Genomic DNA, 27,662 nt, shown 5'->3' with positions numbered 1-27,662 from the left:
ACACAGAAAGATCCCGAGCCTGGGATTGAACCCAGGACTACCCAGGACTGCTCAGGACCTTTGTATTGTGAAGCAGATGCACTAACCCCTCTGCCACCGTAAAAGGAGATAACATTTAGCCAAATTCACCCCACTGGAAAAAGTAAGAGAACCACTGATCTAAATACTGCAGTACTAGGTTTTTGGGTACAAACCCCTTTCATTTATGCAAACATTGCATTTTTGCATGTGTAAACACAACTAATTACTGTCTAACCTAATTCCTTTTTGCAATACAAGCAAATGTAAGTTCTGAAAGCATGGAACATGGAAAAAAGTGTTGTTCTGCAGGAAGTGAAAAGTGAAGAAAATATTAGGATAGTACCTGCTTTCCAATTATAACTGCCTTGTTTTTTCTGGCAGAACTTTCTATAAAATGTAGAATTTGTGTATATTCATCCAGACTAATGTTAGTGTGGTCATAAAATTTACCACTGAAGAAAATATTAAGAATCTAAATTGCTTTTTTTTATTAAGCAATGTAAGCACTCCAATGCATGAGTTTGAGGGGTAGCAGAAGTGATTAAAAAATGTATTTACAAGGTTTAAACAACTTATAATGTACTGTAGTGGAGCTGTGTTGACTTTATATCAATAAAAGCATCAAGTCCTTGATAATTTATTTTGTAATAAATTATCATCCGTCCAATAATGTCCACTTTGGCATCTTATGGGATAGGGAAAGCACTGTGGGAAATAAGACGCTCAATCATCAAGTCGAACTCTTGCCTTTCCCTACAAAGAAAGAAGAACATGAATTATTCATACTCAGTATTACAGCATGCAAATGTATTTCCTTTTAAATCAATTACCTGTCACTTATACAGCGTCCTTTTAGATACTTTTCTTCTGCCTTTTTTATAGAGACACTTTCCACGCCAGCGATTGCATATATGATGGCCTTCAATAAAATAAATAAAAATAATTCATAGCAGCATAAGCGAAGAGTTGATGAATCTATTAACTTACTTCAGGTAGAAGCACATCTAGGACAAAGGGGACACGCTCCATGAATTTGACCTCGTTCTGGTAAGGTACCATGGCCACAGCCTCCCCGTAGAGCTTGTTCAGGTAACAGTAGACCTGGTCTAACTGCTCGTCATCCTCCAGATAAATGTTCACCACACGTCGCCGAGTAGAGGTCTGAAAATAGCAGAGCCACCTGGACTGTGCCTGCCCTCGGATCACAGCCTGGGAGAACAGGGGACTGGTTACTTCCACCAAACAGGAAATAAAGCCTTTAAATACCAAATAAAATGAGTGCACCCCTCACATTTCAGCAATTATATATTTTCAAGCGACATACTCAAACCGGCATATACACTGTAGAATAGTGTCTAGCTTGTATAGGTTTATCATCCAATGAAATTAATTAACCCACAGTCGTTACTGTCTATATATCTGACAGTTAGTAAAATGTTTGATGTGTTGCCACAGCCTGATAATTCGTTTTCGTTTGTGCACACCAGGCAGTGCATTTGCAGGAGGAGCAGGTGTGTTGTGTGTCGAAGTGTGCAGGCATGTTCACTCTCAGGGTGGGGATGGCACTTCTGTCATAATGATCCATTTATTTTTCCTAATATTTTCGGGATAGACCAGTAAAGTCTCAAAGATCGACTGGTTCATCGTAAATTGATGGCTACGCCACAGCTGGTGTGAAGCATCTTTTCTTTTTTTGTTAAGATTAATCTATTTAACACATTGTCCCTGTTAAATAAACAACTACAAAAACACTTGTAGAGCGCAGACAGGCCCTATCTGCATATAGTAAAGAATCCTTTAAAAAAATCCTGAATCCAGACAGTGATCCGACTCACTTCCAAAATGATTACTTGCTCCATATCCCATTTTAGACCATTCCTGAAGATGTCATCAAAATCCGCTAAAAACATTTGGAGCTACAGTATGTTGATAAACAGAATTGCCAAGTCGTTGTTTTTTTTGTCTGTCGCTTCCAAACAGGCTGCAAGAGGATAGGACCACTAGCATAACACAGAACTTGGACCTCATAACATAATGTAATGTTGTAGAAATGATCTGGATCGCCCCAAAAACATAATCACTTGTTCCTTATTCAATTTCTGACATTTCCTGAAAGTTTAAACAAAACCCATCTAAAACTTTTGGAGCTATGTAGCTAATCCTGGCAATTTCATAACAAACTATACTGTACAAGCTGTACACTGGCTTCTCTAAAGTACAAACCCCGATTCCATATGAGTTGGGAAATTGTGTTAGATGTAAATATAAACGGAATACAATGATTTGCAAATTATTTTCAACCCATATTCAGTTCAATTTGCTACAAAGACAACATATTTGATGTTCAAACTGATAAAACTTTTTTTTTTTTTTTTTTTTTTTGCAAATAATCATTAACTTTAGAATTTGATGCCAGCAGCACGTGACAAAGAAGTTGGGAAAGGTGGCAATAAATACTGATAAAGTTGAGAAATTCTCATCAAACATTTATTCGGAACATCCCACAGGTGTGCAGGCTAATTGGGAACAGGTGGGCATGATTGGGTATAAAAGCAGCTTCCATGAAATGTTAAGTAATTCACAAACAAAGATGGGGCGAGGGTCACCAATTTGTAGGCAAATTGTTGAACAGTTTTAGAACAACATTTCTCAACGATCTATTGCAAGGAATTTAGGGATTTTACCATCTATGGTCCGTAAAATCATCAAAAGGTTCAGAGAATCTGGAGAAATCACTGCACGTAAGCAATGATATTACGGACTGTTGATCCCTCAGGCGGTACTACATCAAAAACAGACATCAGTGTGTAAAGTAAATCACCACATGGGCACAGGAACACTTCATAAAACCACTGTCAGTAACTACAGTTGGTTGCTACATCTGTGAGTGCAAGTTAAAACTCTGCTATACAAAGCAAAACCCATTTATCAACAACACCAAGGAACGCCGCTGGCTTTGCTGGGCCCGAGCTCATCTAAGATGGACTAATGCAAAGTGGAAAGGTGTTCTGTGGTCTGACGAGTCCACATTTCAAATTATATTTGGAAACTGTGGACGTGGTGTCCTCCGGAACAAAGAGGAAAATAACCATCTGGATTGTTAAAGGCGCAAAGTTCAAAAGCCAGCATCTGTGATGGAATGGGGGTGTATTAGTGCCCAAGGCATGGGTAACTTACACATCTGTGAAGGCACCATTAATGCTGAATGGTCCATACAGGTTTTGGAGCAACTTATGTCGTCATCCAAGCAACGTTATCATGAATGCCCCTGCTTATTTCAGCAAGACAATGCCAAGCCACGTGTTACAACAGTGTGGTTTTGTAGTAAAAGAGTGTGGGTACTTTCCTGGCCCGCCTGCAGTCCAGACCTTTTGAGTGTTGTTAAAAGAAAAAGCGATGTAACACAGTGGTTAACATGCCCTTTCCCAACTACTTTGGCACGTGTTGCAGCCATGAAATTCTAAGTTAATTATTATTCGCAAAAAAAAACAAAGTTTATGAGTTTGAACATTAAATATCTTGTCTTTTTAGTGCATTCAACTGAATATGGGTTGAAAAAGATTTGCAAATCATTGTATTCTGTTTATATTTACATCTAACACAATTTCCCAACTCATATGGAAACGGGGTTTGTATATCTTGGCAGCATTTATATTTTATTGTCTTTTGAGAAGATAAAACTGTAATAAAAATCCTTACTGAAATATGAAAGGTACACACTAAATTTGGTGAGATATGGTTTGTTTGCCAAGAACCACATTACATCAGTCCCATTTCCCAAACCAATCATACCAGCAGGCGTTCTTCCACCATGCGCTGCTTGACGATGAAGTGCACAAGCTTCTCATTGGTGCGGTTATGTGCGGCATGGGAGCGGTCGGGCAACAGCCTTTTGGCACACTTGCTAACCTCCTCTTCATCTCCCTCTTCCTTATCACTAATCACGCCATCTTCGATCTGATAACCCCATAGGTTGTCCGTTGTCGGATCGCTGTCGATGGATTGGGATTGCGGGTACTTCCTCCTCACCGGGTAGCCTGGACGAGGATAAGACTCGTAAGGATCATAGCTGAAAGAATACTTACCCCTGACCACACATTAAATACATAATATAATGAGAGCCAAGGGTTTCCCCTATATGAAACTGATCGTGGCATGTCGCCTCAGCGAAATTGAAGCTGCCACACAAATTAAAGTAATATTTTGGATTAAAACATATATAGCCTATATTATTTAAGCACTATTGACTAGTGATGCGCAGAAAACGTGGCTACTGAAAAACTTTGATCAACCGTAAGCAAGAAGCATGAGAGTGTCTTGAGCCACGCCGGTAAACCGATGCGCTGCCCGCTCGGCTGCACCTTTAGTCGGCGGCAGGACACGTACAGTCCTCCTAGCCCTACAGCCAGACCCACCTAGCCCTGAGAGCAAGAGTGTCAAACTAATTTTAGTTTAGGGGCCGCATGGAAGAAAATCTATTCCCACGTGGGCTGAACGGCTAAAACCATGGTATAACTTAAAAATACAACTATGACAACTTCAGATTGTTTTCTTTGTTTTACTATGGCCCAAAATAGAACAAGCACATTCTGAAAATGTACATATCATGAATAATTCTCTTGAGTCTTAAAAAAACACTTCAAATTGGTGCGGTTTCATAAACACCATCTAGAACACAAACTTAGACTTAAAGGCCTACTGAAACCCACTACTACCAACCACACAGTCTGATGATAGTTTATATATCAATGATGAAATATTAACATTGCAACACATGCCAATACGGCCGGTTTAGCTAACTAAATTACAATTTTTAATTTCCCGCGGAGTTTCTTGTTGAAAACGTCGCGGAATGATGACGCGTTGTTTGGGACGTCTCGGGTTGGAGGGGACATATTAGCCAAGCACCACACACGACTAAAAGTCGTCTCTTTTCATCGCATAATTACACAGTAATTTGGACATCTGTGTTGCTGAATCTTTTGCAATTTGTTCAATTAATAATGGAGACTATAAAGAATAATACTGTTGGTGGATTGCAGCTGTGTTTAGCACCGAAACACAGCCTGTGTTTCTTTGTTTGTAGTGAAGTTTTAACACAGAGTGGTCATGTTTCTCTACGTTAACCAGCAAGTTTTTGGATGGGACAAATTGTGATATTAAGTCGGCTCTTACCGGAAACTTCAGTGGATTACGCGACCTCATCCTGCAGCTCAAAAACGCAGCTATGATCTTGACTCCTTGGCTTCTCTGAGAGGCACTGGCGTTTACCGCAGCCATCCGACTTTCAGGTATGACTTTACAATCTCACTAAAACATTATTAAAAAAATAAGCAGGTAAGGGTTCTTCCAGAATTATCCTAGTAAATATGTCTAATTACATCTGAAACGGTCCCACTGCCGCCGCCTGGAGCCGTCGCTTTTTCTTTCTATTTTTTGTGCTTCACTCTAACTTTCCTCATCCACAAATCTTTCATCCTCGCTCAAATCAATGGGGAAATTGTCGCTTTCTCGGTCCGAATAACTCTTGCTGCTGGAGGCTCACATTATAAACAATGTGAGGAGCCCTCACACCGGTGAAGTCACGCCCACATCGTCTGCTACTTCTGGTAAAGACAAGGCTATTTTAATAGCGACCAAAAGTTGCAAACTTTATCGTTGATGTTCTCTACTAAAATCCGTTCAGCAAAAATATGGCAATATCGCGAAATGATCAAGTATGACACATAGAATGGACCTGCTATCCCCGTTTAAATAAGAAAACCTCATTTCAGTAGGCCTTTAATCTCAATGCATCTACAAAGCAAATCAAACTTAAAGTCACAACCCATTTAGGATTGAACAAAAACATAAATAAATACTATTCTATGTATGCACTACGTCATTTGTCTTTTCCACATATTCATCCCATGCTAACACAACAAAAACATAAAAACTAAGGTAGAAGCTATTCAAGAGGGTTGAGTTACTCCCTGCCTTCGAGGCATCACTGTGTATGATAGAAAAAAAAAAGTAAAGTGAATTATATTTATATAGCGCTTTTTCTCTAGTGACTCAAAGCGCTTTACATAGTGAAACCCAATATCCAAGTTACATTTAAACCAGTGTGGGTGGCACTGGGAGCAGGTGGGTAAAGTGTCTTGCCCAAGGACAAAACGGCAGTGACTAGGATGGCGGAAGCGGGGATCGAACCTGCAACCCTCAAGTTGCTGGCACGGCCGCTCTACCAACCGAGCTATACCGGTTGGTAAAAGACTGACAGTATTGCAGTAAATCATACTGCTCACTTTTCTAAAATTTGCACAGAAGACAATTATTTTCACAGCGGTGTAGTGTCTCATGCAGCACTTTAAGTGGGGTTACAATTTTTTATTTTACTCCTGTTTGTTTTACTTTAAAAGTCAAGAGGGAGGAGCCGCTGCCTCTCTTTTTCGTGTACCTCTTGCTTGGTATACTTGCTTGCCCCAGTATAAACTATTTGCTTCCCTAACAAAATTGCTATTTGCAACAGCCAATGGACATTTAGAACAGCAGTTTTTCTTTTAAAATGCAACTCAATTTTACACTTGGCAAACTCATTTAGCCGGCCGGATTGAAGCTGTTCGCGGGCCTAAACCGGCCCGCATATTTGACATCCCTGCCTTAAACCCAATCTTTATGGATCCAACTTTCTGACTTCTGTTACCCACATTGTATTAACATGTGATGCCAGATATACAGCAGTGGTGATTGCTAAAGACTGCAAGGGAAGTTCAGCTTCCCCTAAAATATATAAACAAAGTAGTCAAATATATTCTTTTGTGTTTACATTTCATTGACTGAATGCCTTAGGATGCATTTAATTTTTGTTTGCAATCAGCTACTTTAACAACAGTTGGCACAACTTTTTAATTGATGTGGTAGCGTCACTGTGCTGCAGCCAAACTAGAGAATCATTGGATAAATACTCGACTTTGTCCCGCTCACGGATGCTGAGAAAACAAATAACAGTGATCCAAAGGTGGTCACTGGGCTTTTGCATGATGATTGGATGACCAGTTTGATCTGAATCCCTTTCTGATTGACAGCAAAATGAGCGAATCATCCATCCATCCATCCATCCATCCATCGTCTTTTGCTTATCCAAGGTCAGGTCGCGGGGGCAGCAGCCTAAGCAGGGAAGCCCAGACGCTCCTCTCCCCAGCCACTTCGTCCAACTCTTCCCGGGGAATCCCGAGATGTTCCCAGGCCAGCCGGGAGATATACTCTTCCCAACGTGTCCTGGGTCTTCCCCGTGGCCTCCTACCTGTCGGACGTGCCCGAAACACCTCTCTAGGGAGGCGTTCGGGTGGCATCCTTACCAGATGCCCAAACCACCTCATCTGGCTCCTCTGGATGTGGAGGAGCAGCGGCTTTACCCTCCCGGATAGCAGAGCTTCTCACCCTATCTCTAAAGGGAGAGCCCCGCCACTCGGCGGAGGAAACTCATTTCAGCCGCTTGTACCCGTGATCTTGTCCTTTCGGTCATAACCCAAAGCTCATGACCATAGGTGAGGACGGGAACGTAGATCGACCAGTAAATAGAGAGGTTTGCCTTTCGGCTCAGCTCCTTCTTCACCACAACGGATCGATACAGTGTCCGCATTACTGAGGACGCCGCACCGATCTGCCTGTCGATCTCACAATCCACTCTTCCCTCACACATGAACAAGACTCCGAGGTACTTGAACTCCTAAACTTGGGGCAGCGTCCCCCCCCCAACCCGGAGATGGCACTCCACCCTTTTACGGGCGAGAACCATGGACTAGGACCTGGAGGTGCTGATTCTCATCCCAGTCGCTTCTCACTCGGCTGCGAACCGATCCAGTGACAGCTGAAGATCCTGGCCAGATGAAGCCATCAGAACCACATCATTTGCAAAAAGCAGAGACCTAATTCTGCAGCCAAATCAGCAATCTTTAAATATAAAACACTGCATGGACTTTCATTCCATTGTTCCTGTTGATATAGATATCCATCCATCCATCCACTTTCTAGCGCGTGTCCCTTTTGGGATCGTGGGGGGGTGGGGGTCGGGGTGCTGGAGCCTATCCCAGCTGCAATCAGGAGGAAGTCGGGGTACACCCTGGACAAGTCGCCATCTCATCACAGGGCCAACACAGATAGATGGACAATAATCACACTCACATTCACACAGTAGAAGTATCAAAACCAATTTAAGTGACATTTTCTTTGTAAAATCTAGCATGTTTATATATTATATTTGTTATTGAAGACTGTACTCATGTTTCAAGAAACTGAAAGCTATTTTTACTCATGTTAAAATAGCTTCCCTTACTTGAAAGACCAGCAGCTTCCCAATGTGTTACTTTGGGCAATAATAATTGTATAAATAGAGCAAAAACAACAAAATATGTTAATACCGTACTACTTACAGACTTGTTTTTAAATGTATTTAAATTATTTTAACGCACGCACGCACCCACCCACCCACCCACCCACACACCCACACACACACACACACACACACAAAGAACATAATGTCATGGCTGTTTTGAGTTTCCAATACTTTCTACAACTCTTATTTTTTTGTAATAGAGTGATTGTAGCACGTACTTGTTGGTCACAAAAAACAATCATGAAGTTTGGTTATTTTATGAATTTATTAAGGGGCTACTGAAAATGAGACCAAATCTGCTCGGTCAAAAGTACACTGTATATACAGCAATGTTAATATTTGGTTATAGCTCCCTTGGCCGCTTTTGGTAGCCATCCACAAGCTTCTGATTGAATTTTTGACCACTCCTCTTGACAAAATTGGTGCAGTTCAGCTAAATGTGTTGGTTTTCTGACATGGACTTGTTTCTTTTGCATTGTCCACATGTTTGAGTCAGGACTTTGGGAAGGCCGTTCTAAAACCTTATATCTAGCCTGATTTAGCCAATTCTTTACCAGTTTTGACGTGTGTTAGGGGTCATTGTCCTGCAGGAACACCCAACTGCGCCCTAAGACCCAACCTCGGGGCTGATGATTTAAGGTTGTCCTAAAGAAATTGGAGGTGATCCTCCTTTTTTATTGTCCCATTTACTCTCTGTAATGCATAATACTACCACCACTATGGTTGACGGTAGGATGGTGTTCCTGGGATTAAAGGCCTCACCTTTTCTCCAAAAATATTGCTGGGTATTGTGGCCAAACACTTAAATTTTTGTTTCACCAGACTACAGAACTTTCCTCCAGAAGGTCTGAGCTTTGTCCATGTGATCAGTAGCAAATTTTAGACAAGCCTTAAGGTGTCGCTTCTGGAGCAAGGGCTTCTTTCTTGCATGGTAGCCTCTCAGTCCATGGCGACGCAAAACACGCTTGACTGTGGACACGGACACCTGTGTTCCAGCAGCTTCCATTCATTGCAGACCTGCTTTTCGGTGTGTCTTGGTTAACTGTTGATCATCCTGACCAATTTTCTCTCAGCAGCAGGTGATAGCTTGCGCTTTCTTCCGGATTTTGGCAGTGACAAAACTGTGCCATGCACTTTTACTTACTAACTATTGTCTGCACAGTTGCTCTTGGGACCTTAAGCTGCTTTGAAATAGCTCCAAGTGACTTTCCTGACTTGTTCAAGTCAATGATTCGTTTTTTTCGGATTTGTGGTGAGTTCCTTTGACTTTCCCATTGTTGCGTTTGTAACCGAGTCTAATGACTGCATCACATGAGCCCTATTTAAATGGGCTTAGAGAAGTGAACAGGTGTCGTCAATCATTATCATTCACATGAAGTTAAGAGACCATGCCGTAAAGCTAATTTGATTGTAACTTTTGTACATCACCAAAATGTAAAATGTATGTTGCTGTATGTATACTTTTGACCCAGCAGACGTGGTCACATTTTCAGTAGATCCATAATAAAAATCATAAAATAACCAAACTTCATGAATGTTTTTTGTGACAAACAAGTATGTGCTCCAGTCACTCTATCACAAAAAAAATAAGAGTTGTAGAAATGATTGGAAACTCAAGACAGCCATGACATTATGTACTTCACATGTGTATGTAAACTTTTGACCACGACTGTATAAACATGAACAATTCTGAAAATTATAACGTCTCATTGACCACGGCCCCATTGCCACATTTAGAACTGAAAGGTTGTATCAAATCTTTGTGAAAGTCAACCTGTGTGATACAGCTCGCATAATGCAAGTGTATCTTAATCTTTGTGAAAGTCAACCTGTGTGATACAGCTCGCATAATGCAAGTGTATCTTAACGAGTATAAGGTTTACTTTGTTGCATTCTCATAACTTACTCATGTCATGCGCAAAGTATTCCAGGAAAGAGCCAGAAAATGAACCACAACCTGCAAAGACAGAATGAAACCGATAAAGCTACAATAATAAAACAAACAGCGTTGAGTTTTTGTAAAATAATTACCAATGCGTATTTTGTAGTCCGTTATTAACTCCAAGGACCAATCAAACTTGTCTTTGTCTTTAGACTAGGACAAAGTCAGAAAAAGAAATGATTGGCAACAGTGTAGATGCAGAAAAATAAATCATGAATGTGTTTTATGTATGAACATTTTATTTTTACCTCATTCTCAACAGCTCCATCGCAGTCAAAAGGCTTCAGAGATTTCAGGCTTACAACTAACCTTAACACAGACGTAGCAATGTCAAAAACAATCCAGGGAATGAACATTGAGCATTAGGTTGAAGAAGAAGGTCAAAACCCTACCCTTTATTTTTTTGAATGGCCACCTCATCTACATAGAGTATGCTGGCTTTTTTCGTCTTGCGGTTCACTCGTTTCACCTGCAAAATAAAAATGAAGAAAAGAAACAGTCAGTCAGGTATTTGCTCTTTTATATACTTAGAGTAAATGTATACAATACATTTACTGGACTGACAAGAAAATGCAACAATCAATTGATGTACTCACCACAGCAGGCCATGTAGGAAAATGTCTATATTTGCACCACACGAATACTCCCTCTGTAATAGACGCCGGCTCTGAAAGACAAAACAATAGTCGCAATTCGGTTATTATTTGTGATGTTCCAATCAGGGTTTTATACTGCCGATTACGATCATCCATGAGTGAGCTCGGTCGATACAAATACCGATCACAATTCTTATATTAATTTATAGTGAGTTCTTTTGATGGTTTACCAAATTCAACACAATATTTAAAGTAGTTCTTTAGTCTCTTATTATTATGATAGTTTGAACAAAACAAAGTAAATAGCGCACAATAACTACACAAAATCAAAGACTACTATCTATTACACATTGAAATAGTTTTGTCCAGGTACTTTTTTGTTAAATTTGTAAACAACAAAAATAATTACAAAATGATTTTCAGAAAAAAAACTAACTACTAACTACACCAGTATTGATCATATACTGATACTACGCTTGGTATTGACACCACCAATTTATGGATTGTTATCTTAGCTCTTCCCATGCCTGCTCCTGCTTTTTCTCAGTGCGTAACATGCTTTAGCCTTGTCCTAATACTTGATGATACTTAAGATACTAAGAAAATTCGTTTGCCGTCATCCATCCATCCATCCATTTCCTACCGCTTGTCCCTTTCGGGGTCGCTGGGGGTTCTCGAGCCTATCTCAGCTGCATTCGGACGGAAGGCGGGGGACTCTCTGGACAAGTCGCCACCTCATCACTAGTGTTGTGTTGTTCGCCATTTTTACCATGAATTGATTGTGTGGACCCCGATTTAAACAAGTTGAAAAACTTATTCGGGTGTTACCATTTAGTGGTCAATTGTACGGAATATGTACTGAACTGTGCAATCTACTAATAAAAGTATCAATCAATCAATCAATCGCGAACGATTCGTTCGAATGATAAAATCTTTTGAGTGAACATACTGAACCGAATCACTTCATGAACTGATTCGTATCTTTCTCAGTTCAGTTGAGCTCCGCCGCGACCATGCCGGTATGAGTGGAACTGGCGCATTATGTGACTCACTGAACCTTCGACGTCGAAGAAAGACGCAGCCAGCTACTCATCATGGGAGCTGGGGGAGAGACTGAGCGAACGATTCATTCACCGCGGATTAACGACATTAATCACTCAGTGAATGACAACGCTCTCGCTCTCTGCTTTGCTTGCCCCAATGCCGAGAGTGATTCTCCTCCTGTCGCGGGGATATGTTTCATGCCATTGGCATCCGTTCTCCATTCATTCTCCAAGCTAACGGCTAATATTGACTCAAGCCACATGAAAATAAAACACACACACACACGCGCGCCCTGTCCCCATTATCTCAACACATAAATATTTTATTGCATACTTAAGATGATATTTCCATTTTTATATTTTTAAAATGTAAGCTACAGAAATTTTAGTTTTTATGTTGGCATTTCTGGCACTTGGTTTAATATTTTTTTTGTTTTATTTAAGGTAGCCTATTTATTTTCTTTTTGTTTGCACATTTAAGTTGATATTTTCTTTGTTATATTTTTAAACATAGGTTATAGAACATTTAGTTTTTATGTTTCTGGCTCTTAATTTATTTGTTTTATTTTGAAGGTTTTTTGTCTTTTTTTGTTTGCCTATTTAAGTTTACATTTTCTTTGCTACAGAACATTTAGTTTTTATGTCGGTATTTGTTAAGGGTTTCTTAATTTAATATTTGTTTTTGCAGAGAGTGATTCACGTCTGTCGCCCTCTGGCCCACAGAACTGTAGCTGAGTGATTCAGGCTCGCTTCACGAACCTAAAAGAACTGACTGGTTGTCGCTGAGGACGTGAATCACGTTCGCGCTGCACTCACTCATTCAGAATCAGGACTCGCGATTCGCGAACCTACTGACACAGAGAACTGACTGTGTCGCGGAGGAGGACGTCACATTGAGGCTCTCATTCAGTCACTGTGCGCGTCGTTCATTGGGTGCTGAGGGCTTGTGTCGTTCGCGAACTGACACACACCGAGATCTGCCGCTGGGGAAGCTGTTACTGACTGACTCATGATTCGCCGACCTGCACACAGAACTGCTGCAGAAGTGATTTGGTGAACGAATCAATTTAAGGAACTGATTCCAGTGATTCAGTACAGTCAAGAGAACTGCTGATTCCGTCACTACTCATCACAGGCCCAACACAGATAGACAGACAACATTCACACTCACATTCACACACTAAGGCCAATTTAGTGTTGCCAATCAACCTATCCCCAGGTGCATGTTTTTGGAAGTGGGAAGAAGCCGGAGTACCCCGACAGACAACATTCACACTCACATTCACACACTAGGGCCAATTTAGTGTTGCCAATCAACCTATCCCCAGGTGCATGTTTTTGGAGATGGGAGGAAGCCGGAGTACCCCAAGGGAACACACGCAGTCACGGGGAGTACATGCAAACTGCACACAGAAAGATCCCAGCTCGGGATTGAACTCAGAACTTCTCAGGACCTTCGTATTGTTGGGCACATGCACTAACCCCTGTCCACCGTGCTGCCCGTTTGCCGTAATGGAGGGATTATTAACTTAGGGGAGTGACTCCACACTGTATGTGGAAATACACAATTAGCTGCTAGCTTGTCAGCCGAGGGACTAAAAATAAATACAATATTAATCAGAAGGGATCTGCATTTGCAATCGGCATTGAAAGGCATTAATTAGCAATGATGATCACATGCTTTTTCAAGAAATTCGGCCGATACAGATCAGTGGCCAATTTACACATACTTAGTTACTATGAAGTCCACCGATTGTCTTTGCAAACAGACGACAAAAATATGACTTACTTTTCTGCATCTGCATCAAGAAGCTCGGCAGCTCCTCTTCATCGCCGGTCTCATCCTCCTGGAAGGAAAGATGCGGGAGCTGCTCTTTGTGGTCGCTCAGCTCCACGGACAGATCTGACGACAGCCAAGACTCATCTTGTTGGGAGGATGGAGAAAGGATACCACATAAAGATAATGTTGACATCAAAAGGAGTTCACGTGAATGCCTAAATAGTACGTCTGTATTACCTTGGTTTAGCTCAAATCTTGGTCTTGAGGGTTTAGGCGACTGAGTAGCAATGTCATCCATTTGTAAATTAACTGTATCTTTTTTCTCTTTTCTGGAACACTTCCGTTTTGCTTGAGGACAATTGGTTTGTGTGTCTGTGGTTAGTCTTCTTCTAAGTTGTCTTGAATAAGCAGTCTCAACAGTTCTCTTCCTGCTGCAAGACCTGGACATGCAGCAAGGTGATTGTACTGCTAAAATCTGTATTGGGCAGGAGAAAAATAAAAAGTTAAGGCTATTTAATCGTCTTTTTAGCCCAATACAGTGAAGGAAAAAGAAAATCAATATCCTTCTACATTGGCTTCTTGTGATGGCCAAAAATCCATGCCAATCTAAAGTGAGCATTCTGTGAGAAGATTCCTCCTTGTAGTTTGCTATGCCAATTTGAGTGCATTAAATTTTGTTGTTGTCCTCACCTCTGAATGTTGATGAAACCCCTTTTAAAATTCCTGTGCACCGTCTCTTATTGCCGTTTTAAACTGGAGTGAAAGGCAGTTACTTGTGTAGTGTAGCAGTAAGCAAACGCATGCAAACTGAAACAACATAGTGATGGAATAACCACCAATTGCCTCTGTTTTTGATCACAATGTATCTATCAAAACATGCACAAACAGCTGTTGAGTACAAAAAATGCAGAATCATTTTTTTAGTAATCGGTTTGGCTTTGCACTAAATATGTTGCATAACCACTTTTTGCAGTACTTCTTGACTGCATGTTTTTCCCTATAATTTTTCTTGGAAGGAGCTTAATAAGAAACAATGTTAAAGAAACACTGCACTTTCTTTGGAATTTTGCCTATCGTTCAAAACCATTATGAGAGACAAAAATACAAGTCTTTTTAAAGATGATAACGCTGAAAGATGCGGCTAATGGGAGTCACCCTCAAAGCCCTCTAAAACAACTTTAAAACGTTTTATATACACACAGCAAGTCTATACTAGACACGTTCATAATATGTAATATGTTCAATATTTATCGTATTTGATCATTTTAATTATTTACTGCAGTGGTCCCCAAACACCGGGCCACGGCCCGAATTTTTTATCAAAAAAATAAATAAAAGAAAAATATTTTTATTTATTTTATTAAATCAACATAAAAACACACTTACAATTACTGCACCAACCACAAAAACCCCCCTTTTTCATGACAAAAACGTCCCTTTTTCATGACAAAGAAGAAAAATATATATAAATAAATAAATAGGCTACATTATACACCACGCCCCCACCAACCCCGCCCACCTCAACCGACGCAGGAGGGGGCGGGGGTTGGTGGTAGCAGGGTGTATAATGTAGCCTGGAAGAGTCAGGGTTGCATGGGATTCTGGGTATTTGTAATGTTGTGTTTATGTTTTTTTATAGTGCTGATGTTTTCCCGAAATGTATTCGTCATTCTTGTTTGGTGTGGGTTCACAGAGTGGCGCATCTTTGTAACAGTGTTAAAGTTGTTTAAACTGGCACCCTCATTGTGACCCATATGGCTGTTGAAAAAGAATGCCTTGCGATCGCATGCGTGTGTATGAAGAAGTCACATACAACACCTGACCTGACTGTTAAGCTGTTTGTATAAGTTGTGGAGGGCACTAAAGACAGTGCCATCGTAGCACGCCCTTTTTTTTTGTTGATTGGGTTTTGTGGTATCGTGTTACATTATTGCTATGAACTATTTGGAAAAAAAGATGTAAAAATAACTAAAAAAATTGTTGATAAATAAACAAGTGATTAAATTATAAATACATTCCTACACATAGAAGTCATCATCAAATTAAAGTGCCCTCTTTGGGGATTGTAATACAGATCCATCTGGATTCATGAACTCAATTCTACAAAAAAAGAAATCTTTAACATCAATGTTTATGGAACATGTCCATAAAAAATCTAGCTGTTAACACTGAATTTTTTTCACAGTTATTTTGTTGAAGTATTATTTAATAAATATATTTACAAGGGATCTTTGAATTGCTGATATATTTAGACTTTAAAAAACCCCCCAAAAAACTCAATTACCCCTGGGCCTTCAAGTACCCCCAGGGGTAAGCGTACCCCCTTTTGAGAACTGCTGCTCTATAACATGTCATCCCACCCGCTTTTAACATCACACAACTAGCGTACTGGCTCAGCGACATGTTCGATGAGGCTTGAGCAGATCCACGTAAATGACTGTAAGACATACTTGCTCAACAGCCATACAGGTCACACTGAGGGTGGGCGTATAAACAACTTTAACACTGTTACAAATATGCGCCACACTGTGAACACACACCAAACTAGAATGACAAACACATTTCGGAAGAACAACCGCAACCTAACACACCTTAAACACAACAGAACAAATACCCAGAACACCATGCAGCCCTAACTCTTCCGGGCTACAATATACACCACCTCAACCGATGCAAGTAGGGGGGTGTATATTGTAGCCCGGAAGAGTTAGGGCTGCATGGGATTCTGGTTATTTGTTTTGTTGTATTTATGTTGTGTTACGGTGCAGATGTTCTCCCAAAATGTGTTTGTCATTGTTGTTTGGTGTGGGTTCACAGTGTGGCGCATATTTGTAACACTGTTAAAGTTTTTTTACGGCCACCCTCAGTGTGACCTGTGTAGCTGTTGATCAAATATGTCTTGCAATAACACACGTTTGTCCTAGATAGCCAGATACAACATGTAACTGGGCTTGTACGCTTGTTTTACTAGATGTAGGTGGCGTTAAAGGCAGTGCCATCATGGCACCCCCTGAATATTATTGGTTGGGAGAAAATCGACAGGAATTCTAGAGGATGGATGCCCTGGAATTCAGGGGTCTCCCGGGAAAATTGGGAGTATGACGCTGTCAAGCGCCTTTCATGCGTTCATATTAAACACACGGGCCGCACTAGCATTAAATTGTCATATCATGGTGCGGGCCGCAAATTAACCTCTCGTGGGCCACAACCTGCCCGCATGTTTGGTACCCCTGGCCTAAAGAATAATAACCTAAAAACACAGACTTAATTACCAAGTACTACTAAAAACAGGTAAGTTAAAATGGCAACACATTGGACAGTTTAAAGCGCCAGAAAAGGGCTAAGTGATGAAGTGCTTGTGGTCATTGCACATTGCTCTATTTCACTATCTTTATGTTTGCATTGTTCAACAGTTTGATAGAAGCTTTAATAGGATCTTAAAAAATACCACAATAAAGTATTCTTCTCGAAAGTACTAAAAACATGGCTGACAACCATACAAGTGAGAAGTTGATATAGTAACAGATAATTTTTTTAGGGCTGTCAAAGTTAAGGCATTAATACGAATTTATAATTACTAACCAGAATATTTTTTTAACATAATTAACCCTAATGCAGCGCAGATTATTGTGATGTGTGCACACACACACACCCACCCACCCACACCCACACCCACACCCACACCCACACACACACAAACACACAACGTCCTTCCAGACCCTGAGGCAGCTAGTGTATCTCTCGTAAAATCTCGGAACAACTCGGCTGTTCACGTTGTCTGTTTATCTTTGACCCACGCTTCCAAAATGGCATGCATACATACATACATACACGTGGTCAAAAGTTTACATTCACTTGTAAAGAACATAATGTCATGGCTGTCTTTAGTTTCCAATAATTTCTACAACTCTATTTTTTTGTCATAGAGTGATTGGAGCACATACTTGCCATGCATTTTATACTTACGAACAATTGTCTGCACAGTTGCTCTTGGGACCTTAAGCTGCTTTGAAATGGCTCCAAGTGACTTTCCTGACTTTTTCAAGTTAATGCTTCGTTTTTTCAGATCTATGCTGAGTTCCTTTGACTTTCCCATGGTTACGTTTGTAACTGAGTCTAATGACTGCATCACCTGAGCCCTATTTAATTGGGGTCAGAGAAGTCAACAGGTGTCGTGAATCATAATCACTCACATGAAGTTAAGAGGTCATGCCATGAAGCTAATTTGATTTTATTGTAACTTTTCTACATCACCAAAATTGATAATGTATGTTGCTGTATGTATACTTTTGACCCAGCAGATTTAGTCACATTTTCAGTCCACCCATAATACAACCAAACTTCATGAATGTTTTTTGTGACAAACAAGTATGTGCTCCAATCACTGTATTACAAAAAAACAAGAATTGTAGAAATTATTGGAAACTTAAGACAGCCATGACAATTATGTTCTTTACAAGTGTATGTGAACTTTTGACCACGACTGTACATACATATACAAAACCCAAAACTAGTGAAGTTGGCACGTTGTGTAAATCTTAAATAAAAACAGAATATATGGATTTGCACATCCTTTTCAACCTATATTCAATTGAATACACTACAAAGACACTATACTTAACGTTCGAACTGGTAAACTGTTATTTTTTACAATTAGCTTATTTGGAATTTGATGCCTACAACATGTTTCAAAAAAGCTAGCACAAATGGCAAAAAAGACTGAGAAAGTTGAGGAATGCTCATTAAACACTTATTTGTACATTCCACAGGTGAACAGGCTAATTGGTAACATGTGTATGGGGGTGTATTAGTGCCCAAGGCATTGGTAACTTACACATCTGTGAAGGCACCATTAATGCTGAAAGCTACATACAGGTTTTGGAGCAACATATGTTGCCATCCAAGCAACGTCTTTTTCATGGACGCTCCGGCTTATTTCAGCAAGACAATGTCAAGCCACATTCTGCACTTGTTACAACAGCGTGGCTTTGTAGTAAAAGAGCGCGAGTACTAGACTGGCCTGCCTGTAGTCCAGACCTGTCTCCCATTGCAAATGTCTTGCGCATTATGAAGCGTAAAATACCACAGACCCCAGAATGATGAACAACGTAAACTATACATTAAGCAAGAATGGTAAATAATTCTACCTGAAAAGCTTAAAAAAATTGGTCTCCTCTAGGGATGCACCGAAATGAAAATTTGTGGCCGAAGCCGAATAAAATTTAAACGCTTGGCCGAAGGCCGAATACCGAATAATGAATGTAGTTTTTCACAATTTTTTTAATATTGCATAAATAGCCTAGAATAAATAGTTAGACATGTTTTTCAAATAAAGTATTTTTTTATTGAATATTGACATTTTTTTAATAATCCAGTAGCCTTTGCTTTTCAAAAGCACAAAGTTTTTCATTTATATTAGGCCTTCAAACAAAACATGCATTCCAAAAAAAAATAAAGTGCATCAAAGTGGATAAACCCAAATCGAATGAATTGTCCTTTTGGCAAAAGTCTGCTTAACCACGTTAGATATGCTAATAAGGTAAACAGAAGGCTCAAGTAAATCTCAATAAGTGTGTGCTTGTAACCTCTTACACTTATACAGGTAGCCTACACAACAGCCTAATAATGTAAACAGAGGCCCCACTAAATCTCAATAAGTGTGTGCTTGTAACCTCATACACTTATACAGGTACACAACATATCCTAACGTCACCGCGTCAATGCACGTTCGTTGATTGCGTCACCGCGTCAAAAAAACTGCTTCACACTATTCGGCCTTCTTTTTAACTCATTCCACCGAAGGCCGAATGTGGCTTTTTTTCCCATATACGGCCGAATATATTCGGTTACCGATTAACCGGTGCATCCCTAGTCTCCTCATTTCCCAAACGTTTACAGAGTGTTGTTAAAAGGAAAGGCCATGTAACACAGTGGTAAAAATGCTCCAGTGCCAACTTTTTTCCAATGTGTTGCTGCCATTAAATTCAAAGTTAATGCCATCCATCTATCCATCCATCTTCTTCCGCTTATCAGAGGTCGGGTCGCGGGGACAGTAGCCTAAGCAGGGAAGCCCAGACATCCCTCTCCCCAAGCCACTTCGTCTAGCTCCTCCCGGGGGATCCCGAGGCGTTCCCAGGCCAGCCGGGAGACATAGTCTTCCCAACGTGTCCTGGGTCTTCCCTGTGGCTTCCTACCGGTTGGACATGCCCTAAACACCTCCCTAGGGAGGCGTTCGGATGGCATCCTGACAAGATGCCCGAACCACCTCATCTTGCTCCTCTCGATGTGGAGGAGCAGCGGCTTTACTTTCTGCTCCTCCCGGATGACAGAGTTTCTCACCCTTTTTCTAAGGGAGAGCCCCGCCACCTGGCGGAAGAAACTAATTTTGGCCGCCTGTACCCGTGATCTTATCCTTTCGGTCATGACCCAAAGCTCATGACCATAGGTCAGGATGGGAACGTACATCGACCGGTAAATTGAGAGCTTTGCCTTCCAGCTCAGCTCCTTCTTGAACACAACGGATCGGTACAACGTCCGCATTACTGAAGACGCCGCATCAATCCGCCTGTCGATCTCACGATCCACTCTTCCCCCACTCGTGAACAAGACTCCTAGGTACTTGAACTCCTCCACCCAACCCGGAGATAGCACCCCACCCTTTTCCGGGAGAGAACCATGGACTCGGACTTGGAGGTGCTGATTCTCATTCCGATCCAGTGAGAGCTGAAGATCCCGGCCAGATGAAGCCATCAGGACCACATCATCTGCAAAAAGCAGAGACATGATCCCACGGCCACCAAACTGGAACCCCTCAAAACCTTGACTGCGCCTAGAAATTCTGTCCATAAAAGTTATGAACAGAATCGGTGACAAAGATAGATAGATAGATAGTACTTTATTTATTCCGTCAAGAGAGTTCCTTCAGGAAAATTACAATTTTCAGCACAATCCCATTCAAGATCAGACAAACATTACAGGGAGACAGAACAGGATTGCTGACGGGTCTGCTGGCTTCCAGCGCCCCTTACAAAAAAAGATGACATACAGGTAAACAAGGGAGGGAGAAAAAAAATAGAAGATTAAAATAAAATAAATAAATAAAAAATCGGTCTTAGCCTAGGCCCTGGAGTGGGGGTGCAGACTGAGGCCAAGGGAAAAGAACAACTCATAGCCATTGTACACATCCCTCTTCCATGTGTGTAAGAGGGAAACATCAAACATCAAAGACCACAGAGGACATTAAAGACATTAAAGCAGCAGATACAAGCAGACACTTCTACATACAGCTATGAATAAAAAGTAAAAGAAACATATCCACTGTGGTGGCCTCTGTGGTGTTCCAAGCCATCGTCCGCTGGGGAGGAGGGAGCATGGCCAGAGACAGGAGCAGATCCAACAAAGCAACCAAGACAGCCGACTCCACTTTCGGCCAGTGTCCAGTCCGCATGGATGAGCGAGGATACGTCCAAGGTGACTGAGGTGTCCGACACCTGCTCACCCAGTCGAGACACCGCGAAGCCTCTCCGTCCCAGCGCTCAGTGCTAGCTCCGCAGTCCTGTCCCCTCATCTGCATCTCCTCCAGTCCCTCCAAACAGACTCTGGTGTAGCAGACACCCAGCAGCTGGTCTCCATGGCCAAAAGGCTCCCAGGAGGCAGATCCAGAAGTCCACAAAAAAAGCACCACAGAGGTCACGAAAGTGCCACCCCTTGTCACACAGTCCCAAAGGGTCCCGGACCAAAATGCAAAAAAAATATAATAACACATGAAAACAAGAGGGAAACACAAAAGGATGATACAAGAGCACAGAGCTCCTGCCTACAGCAGCCACTACAGCAGCGCCATCTTGGAAAAAAAAAAATTAAAAAAAATGGTTGGACTCCTTGGCGGAGTCCAACCCTCACTGGAAACGTGTTCGACTTACTGCCGGCAATACGGACCAAGCTCTGACACTGATCGTACAGGGAGCGGACCGCCATAATAAGACGGTCCGATACCCCATACTCTCTGAGCACTCCCCACAGGACTTCCCGAGGGACACGGTCGAATGCCTTCTCCAAGTCCACAAAGTACATGTAGACTGGTTGGGCAAACTCCCAAGCACCCTCAAGGACCCTGCCGAGAGTATAGAGCTGGTCCACAGTTCCGTGATCAGGACGAAAACCACACTGCTCCTCCTGAATCCGAGGTTCGACTATTCGGCGTAGCCTCCTCTCCAGTACACTTGAATAAACCTTACCGGGAAGGCTGAGGAATGTGATCCCATGATAGTTGGGAACTCCGGACGGATCTCGTCCACCCCTGAGGCCTTGCCATCGAGGAGCTTTTTAAGTACCTCGGAAACCTCAACCCCAGAAATAGGGTTATAAGAAATAAGTTAATGATTATTTGCAAAAAAAATACTTTTATCAGTTCCAACATTAAATATTTTGTCTTTGCAGTCTATCCACTTGAAGTTGAAAATGATTTGCAAATCATTATATTCTGTTTTTATTTACGCTTTACACAATGTGCCAACTTCACTGGTTTTGGGTTTTGCACCCTGAAGAAGTAAATGCACAGTTTAACAGTATATTGGACATCAAAAGAATACAAGTAAAAGTAGTTCAGCAGCAGGTGGTGTTGAATAGTAGGAAGTAATTTGTACAAGTAAAAAGTAAACTGACCGCTAAAGACTCAAAAATACCACGATATGTCCATTCATCCATTTTCTACCACTTGTCCCTTTTGGTGCTCATGGAAATTAGAGATGTGACGTTCACAAATAAATCAAGTCTTTTGCACGGCTCTTTTAAACGGGATTATATAATATGATTTTTTTCTACATTTTAACCACTTTCTTGTGGTCTACATAACATGCAATGGTGGTTATTGGGTCAAAATTTTGCATAGATTATGTTTTATAGACTTTAAGCCACATTCTGACCAGCTTTTCAGAATATGCTGTTTTTTGGGCAGTCTTATTTATGTGTCCCCACTTCGACCACGTCTTCTCCCTGTCAGCTATCTTGTTTTTAGGGCTCCTATTTAGAGCATACAGACAGATATACCACTATTTGGATTTTCTTTTTTGGTATTAAAAATATAAATGTATAAACATATACTTTCGTACATTATTTTCTTTAAATTTTAAAGTTAACTTTCTTGACAGTAGTTTAAGCGTACAAACACTAAGAGGGGTAGTACAATTTTGCAGTCAAAATTGTATTCTATTTTTAGTTATTGTTTTTATATTTTAAATTTTACTTACGTGTATTTTTTCAGTATTACTACAATGTTAGTGTGCTACAAAGTTTAAAAAAATCTGCAACTCAAAATAGTGATGTCACTATTAAAGTAAAGATTTAAAATGGTGATGTCACTGTCAAAGCACAAGGATGCGGCACCACCTTATGGAATATTTACAATGAGAAACATGGACAATATTTTAGAACAATTCCCAGTAATAGTGTAATATTTTTGTAAATTTGAAGGATCGGATCAACGTATAACTGCTAACAGTGATTGTTTCCGTGATTAAAAAAACAGGTAAAAAAAAAAACTATAATAACAAACCACTTTTTTTTAACGGTTCTTTGAAAGAAATGGCTTCTTCCTCCAGAGAGCCATAATTCCCATAGCTAATGAAAATACAGTATGACATACCTGGCCAATCCCATCCTCTGCTCCAGAGCAAATGTTGGGCAGTGCATCCGTGGATAAATTAGCGTGTAAAGGTGTCGAAGTGTGGAAGATCTCCTGTGTTTTTGTTGGTCGTCCCCTTTGTCTTTTGGGGGTGCATGGCTGGGAACCCACCGTGGAGATGTCATCAGTCTTTTTATTACTTTCAGACACAAGACCTCTACTACCAGATTTGCCTTTCTGTCTTGGCTTTTTAGGATCCAATTTTCTGTTTTTGCTTGGTCTACCTGGAACACCACAAAGAGTTTGATGAGTTTCATAGAAATTATTTAATAGATTGTTGCGAAATAAAATGCCATGGTTACCTCTCATTGTTGTGAATCATTGACTTGGTGCCAGCAGAGGGTAATTGACGTTTCACTGCTTGAATAACAACTTATACCTGAGGTACAGACAGGCACGCAGACAGGTTAGCTTACTTTGAAGCAAGGAAGAATGTAGAGTTTGGTCCCATCCAAATGCACTGATTTCAGATGCGACGATCCCACCATAGAAGCGGATTGTAGTAAGTAAATACATGCCCAATAGGTAACGCTCAAGTACGACACATTGTAAGTTACACGAAACGTGTGACGTTAACAGGCTCCGATAACCAAACACGATCAAGGTAAAAACTCCACCAACAGCAAAATAGCCACGCTATATGTGCGTACCTGTAAAAGTATGTAAATACACAATAAACACTCAATTATAAGTGATATCACGAAAAACTGAAACTTACTTTACAGGTAGTATGCGTCGACGAATCACTCCTTCTTGTGGTCAAGATACTTGTATTTCCGGTTGCAATGTCGGATATCAGCTTTTACTAATTACTATCACTACTAATAACTTTGACAAAGAAAAATATGCAAATGTTTAGAATTTCATATGAGTTTTTACTAGTCTACTCGCTACGTTACGAGCCAAACAACTGCGCGACTTGTGGCGCAACGTCAAGACAACGTTCTTCTTCTTTTCTTGGTTTTAATGGCAGTTGGCAAGCAACAGTCAAGACAACCTGCGGAGTTCTACTTTCTTATAGCGCTCTCTATCGGTGTGGCGGTAAAGATGTCCAATGACAACGCACGTTTTTTTTGGTGGCAATATGTATTCAATAGAAAGCCGAATAAAAACACATATACTAAAGTTGGAACGATACAAAAATGTACTATAAGCACACAATAAATTATTGAAATGTAGTTATTTTATTCAATTAAATACATTATCGATCGTGCAAGTGTATCTTAGATACTTGTTTTAAATGTATTTAATAAACACTAGATCAGTGGTTCTCAACCTTTTTTCAGTGATGTACCCCCTGTGAATTTTTTTTTAATTCAAGTACCCCCTAATCAGGGCAAAGCATGTTTGGTTGAAAAAAAGAGATAAAGAAGTAAAATACAGCACTATGTCATCAGTTTCTGATTTATTAAATTGTATAACAGTGCAAAATATTGCTCATTTGTAGTGGTCTTTCTTGAACTATTTGGAAAAAAAGATGTAAAAATAACTAAAAACTTGTTGAAAAATAAACAAGTGATTCAATTACAAATAAATTCTACACACCGTATTTCCTTGAATTGCCGCAGGGCATATATTATGTGCCTGCCTTGAATTCAGGGACTTTTCTAGGCATGTTTTTATGAGGAGGCAGTCAGAAATGTGAAGGGGGCATCATGTGTACACATCATGCTCCAGCACTTTTTTTTCTGTGCTTATAGTAACAATGCTTTCTTCATTGAAATGGGTTTTTAGCTATGTGTTAAACCCCAACCTGGAGTAGTGGATTGCACTTTGTCAGGCCTCTACCTTCAGACCTGTCCAACTTGGGTGTGCCACCTGAAAACTAAGCTCCTGCTGGTATAGCTCTTACAGTCACTGAGGCACGCAAACCCCCTGACCACAATAAGGTGGCAATCCCTCAGGGGGGGAAACTGAAAAATAAAAATAAAAATAAATGAATAAAAAAAATAAAACATCCTTCATCCAGATTTTATCAACCAACAACATAACATTTATCCAAACTGGATGGCCTAACTCTCAAATAAATTTTGACCCAAAGAAGGACTTCACACACTACAGTCAATATTTACAAAACTGAAAGGTAGTCTGATGAATAATTATTAAAAAGAATCTCAAACTAATTTATGAAACAGAACATGGGCACTCATCTGGGCACAAAATTCATTCACTCCAATGTATGTGTGTTGCCCACTTGCTTGTAAATTGATGAAAACGGCAGTGTTTTTGTTTTTGGGTGTCTTGGTCATATAAAATGAAACTTATAATTTGTTTATTACAAAATGTAGATTGAAACATTAAAGGTTGACTATGTAGGATTACAAGAAAAACAACAGAAAAATAATTCCTGCAGTCGATTGTCAGACCGTTGCTAAGTAAAACGGGCCGTTGCTAGGGACTCCGCTCTGAACAGAGGACAGCAGAGGAGGACTGTTAAGCAGGATATATACCTTATGTTTCATTTTTACCGTCATTAACAGCATCATAAATGACTTGTAGCTTGTTACAGGGACAGTGGAGGCTCTCTGCCTTCCAAACCACTGCTGCTCGGAGCCTCCGCTGTCAGTGCTCTCGTCAAGTTGTAAAAAAAAAAAAAGGAACTCCGTAGCACCGAAAGTCCGCGACGATAAATGTGTTTATGACAGATAAGACTACACAAATACACCCATCCTAACAAGTGTATGAAAAATGTAGACAACTTTTCCTTTTCTTTTACTTTCATACTGCAACAGTGATTGGATGTTTACTGAGGGCTGAGGGGTGTGTGCGGGTGTGTGTCTGCTGCGCAGCCTGTGGAATGTGGAATGGTAAATACACGCACAGCAGAGGGAGGGATTAGAGGGAAGCCAACACTTCTATATCGTGTGTGTCCCTTTTTCGGCGGATTTTTCCGCTAGTGCAGATAATTTTGTCAACTTGTAATGTAGTAATTTTATGAGTTTATTAAAATTTGCTTTCTCAAATTTTGATTTGAGGGGGCAAGACATTTATTTAAGGGGGCTCTGCCCCCTCTTGCCCCTGCGTAGAGCCGGCCATGCTTGAATTACTGCCGGGTCAAACTCGCTTCGCAAAATAATTAGCGCATGTTTTGTATTACCGCCTGGTCAAACTCGTGACGCCACGAGTGACACTTCCCCTGTCATCATTTTCAAAATCGCATAAAGGGAAGAAGATTAAGAGCTATTCAGTAAGACTTAAGAACCAAGCCTATATCACACTAAAGTTATTACTGCATGCCTTTGGTAAGGGCCGGAGTGAGAAGAGGTTTTAAAATAATTAGCGCATGCTTACTTTTACCGCATGCCTTTGGTAAACGTAGGAGTGAGAAGAGGTTTTAAATTAATTAAAATCTCACATACTCCTTGGCATACCTTCAAGTACCCCCAGGGGTACGCGTACCCCCATTTGAGAACCACTGCCCTAGATCAGTGGTTCTTAACCTTATTGGAGGTACCGAACCCCACAAGTTTCATATGCGCATTCACCGAAACCTTCTTTACTGAAAAATAAAATGTTTTTTTTTTTCCAAATTCAAGACAAAGTTATATATTTTACTGGTGAAGGTCAGTAGGTATTTATTGTCATTGCAACAAGTACAACAATTTTTTTGTTTACAGCACAAACCCTTTCAAGATTAGACAAAAAAACAGTGTACAGGGTTACAGAACAGGAACGCTGATGGGTCGCCACAAGGCGCCCCGTAAAAGATGGGAAAAGGTAAAACGCCGGGGAAGAAGATGAGTAAAAAAATACAATCTAGACTGGGCTCTTAGGGGGGACCTAATCTGGAGTGGGAAAAAAAACTCCATGCAATGCACACATAAACACGTTACATTTAATCACGACAAACTCGCAACAGAGGGGCAGGGGAGTTGGGTCCATAGAAGACGACTGCTGCTTTGAAGCGCTGCCATCCGACCATCACCGTGAGGGGAAAAAGCGGTGGTGAAGGCGTGGGGTTGGGGTGGGGTGTGTGTGCGTGTATGCCCAATTGTCTTGGGTGTGATGATGCAATGTTTTTTAGACTGAGGCCGATCCGCAAAAGTTCGACTCCAGGTGTCGTTGAGGAGGGGGGGAGGTCAAAAGCGTATATCATTGAGGTGTTCTCGGGGGTGTTTTCGAAACAGCCTGGTCCTGTTTCCACAGCATCAAGGCCGTTCGAGGGAGTCAAATCGTAGATTAGGATGTTTATTTTCCGCGAGCAAACAAAATGAACTGTGC

At 40.8% G+C, this 27,662-nt stretch overlaps 1 protein-coding gene across 1 annotated transcript; it reads right to left on the bottom strand.

Moving 5' to 3' along the window:
* Positions 1-485: 485 nt before the first annotated feature.
* On the bottom strand, positions 486-24,414 carry si:dkey-127k13.1 (PWWP domain-containing DNA repair factor 3A). The gene is made up of 14 exons (XM_061878906.1): positions 24,160-24,414; positions 23,744-23,820; positions 23,403-23,665; positions 13,997-14,234; positions 13,769-13,903; positions 10,937-11,007; positions 10,733-10,809; positions 10,589-10,649; positions 10,430-10,493; positions 10,305-10,355; positions 3,814-4,058; positions 1,009-1,230; positions 852-940; positions 486-774 (listed from the first exon to the last, which is right to left on the bottom strand). Exons 2-14 carry the CDS (start codon positions 23,748-23,750, stop codon positions 708-710), a joined length of 1,590 nt encoding a protein of 529 aa, XP_061734890.1. The 5' UTR covers positions 23,751-23,820; positions 24,160-24,414; the 3' UTR covers positions 486-707.
* Positions 24,415-27,662: the final 3,248 nt, after the last annotated feature.

Source organism: Nerophis ophidion, linkage group LG02, assembly GCF_033978795.1.
Source record: "Nerophis ophidion isolate RoL-2023_Sa linkage group LG02, RoL_Noph_v1.0, whole genome shotgun sequence".
NCBI classification, from domain to species: Eukaryota; Metazoa; Chordata; class Actinopteri; order Syngnathiformes; family Syngnathidae; genus Nerophis; species Nerophis ophidion.
This window is presented reverse-complemented; position numbering and strand designations above follow the sequence as displayed.

Bases quoted from the DNA above. Each gene is read 5' to 3' on its own strand.
- si:dkey-127k13.1 (XM_061878906.1), bottom strand. The intron at 14,235-23,402 runs GTATGTCATACT...TGCCCAATACAG, and splicing joins CAGAGGATGGGATTGGCCAG to ATTTTAGCAGTACAATCACC. The intron at 1,231-3,813 runs GTATGATTGGTT...CTGTTCTCCCAG, and splicing joins TGGTGGAAGAACGCCTGCTG to GCTGTGATCCGAGGGCAGGC.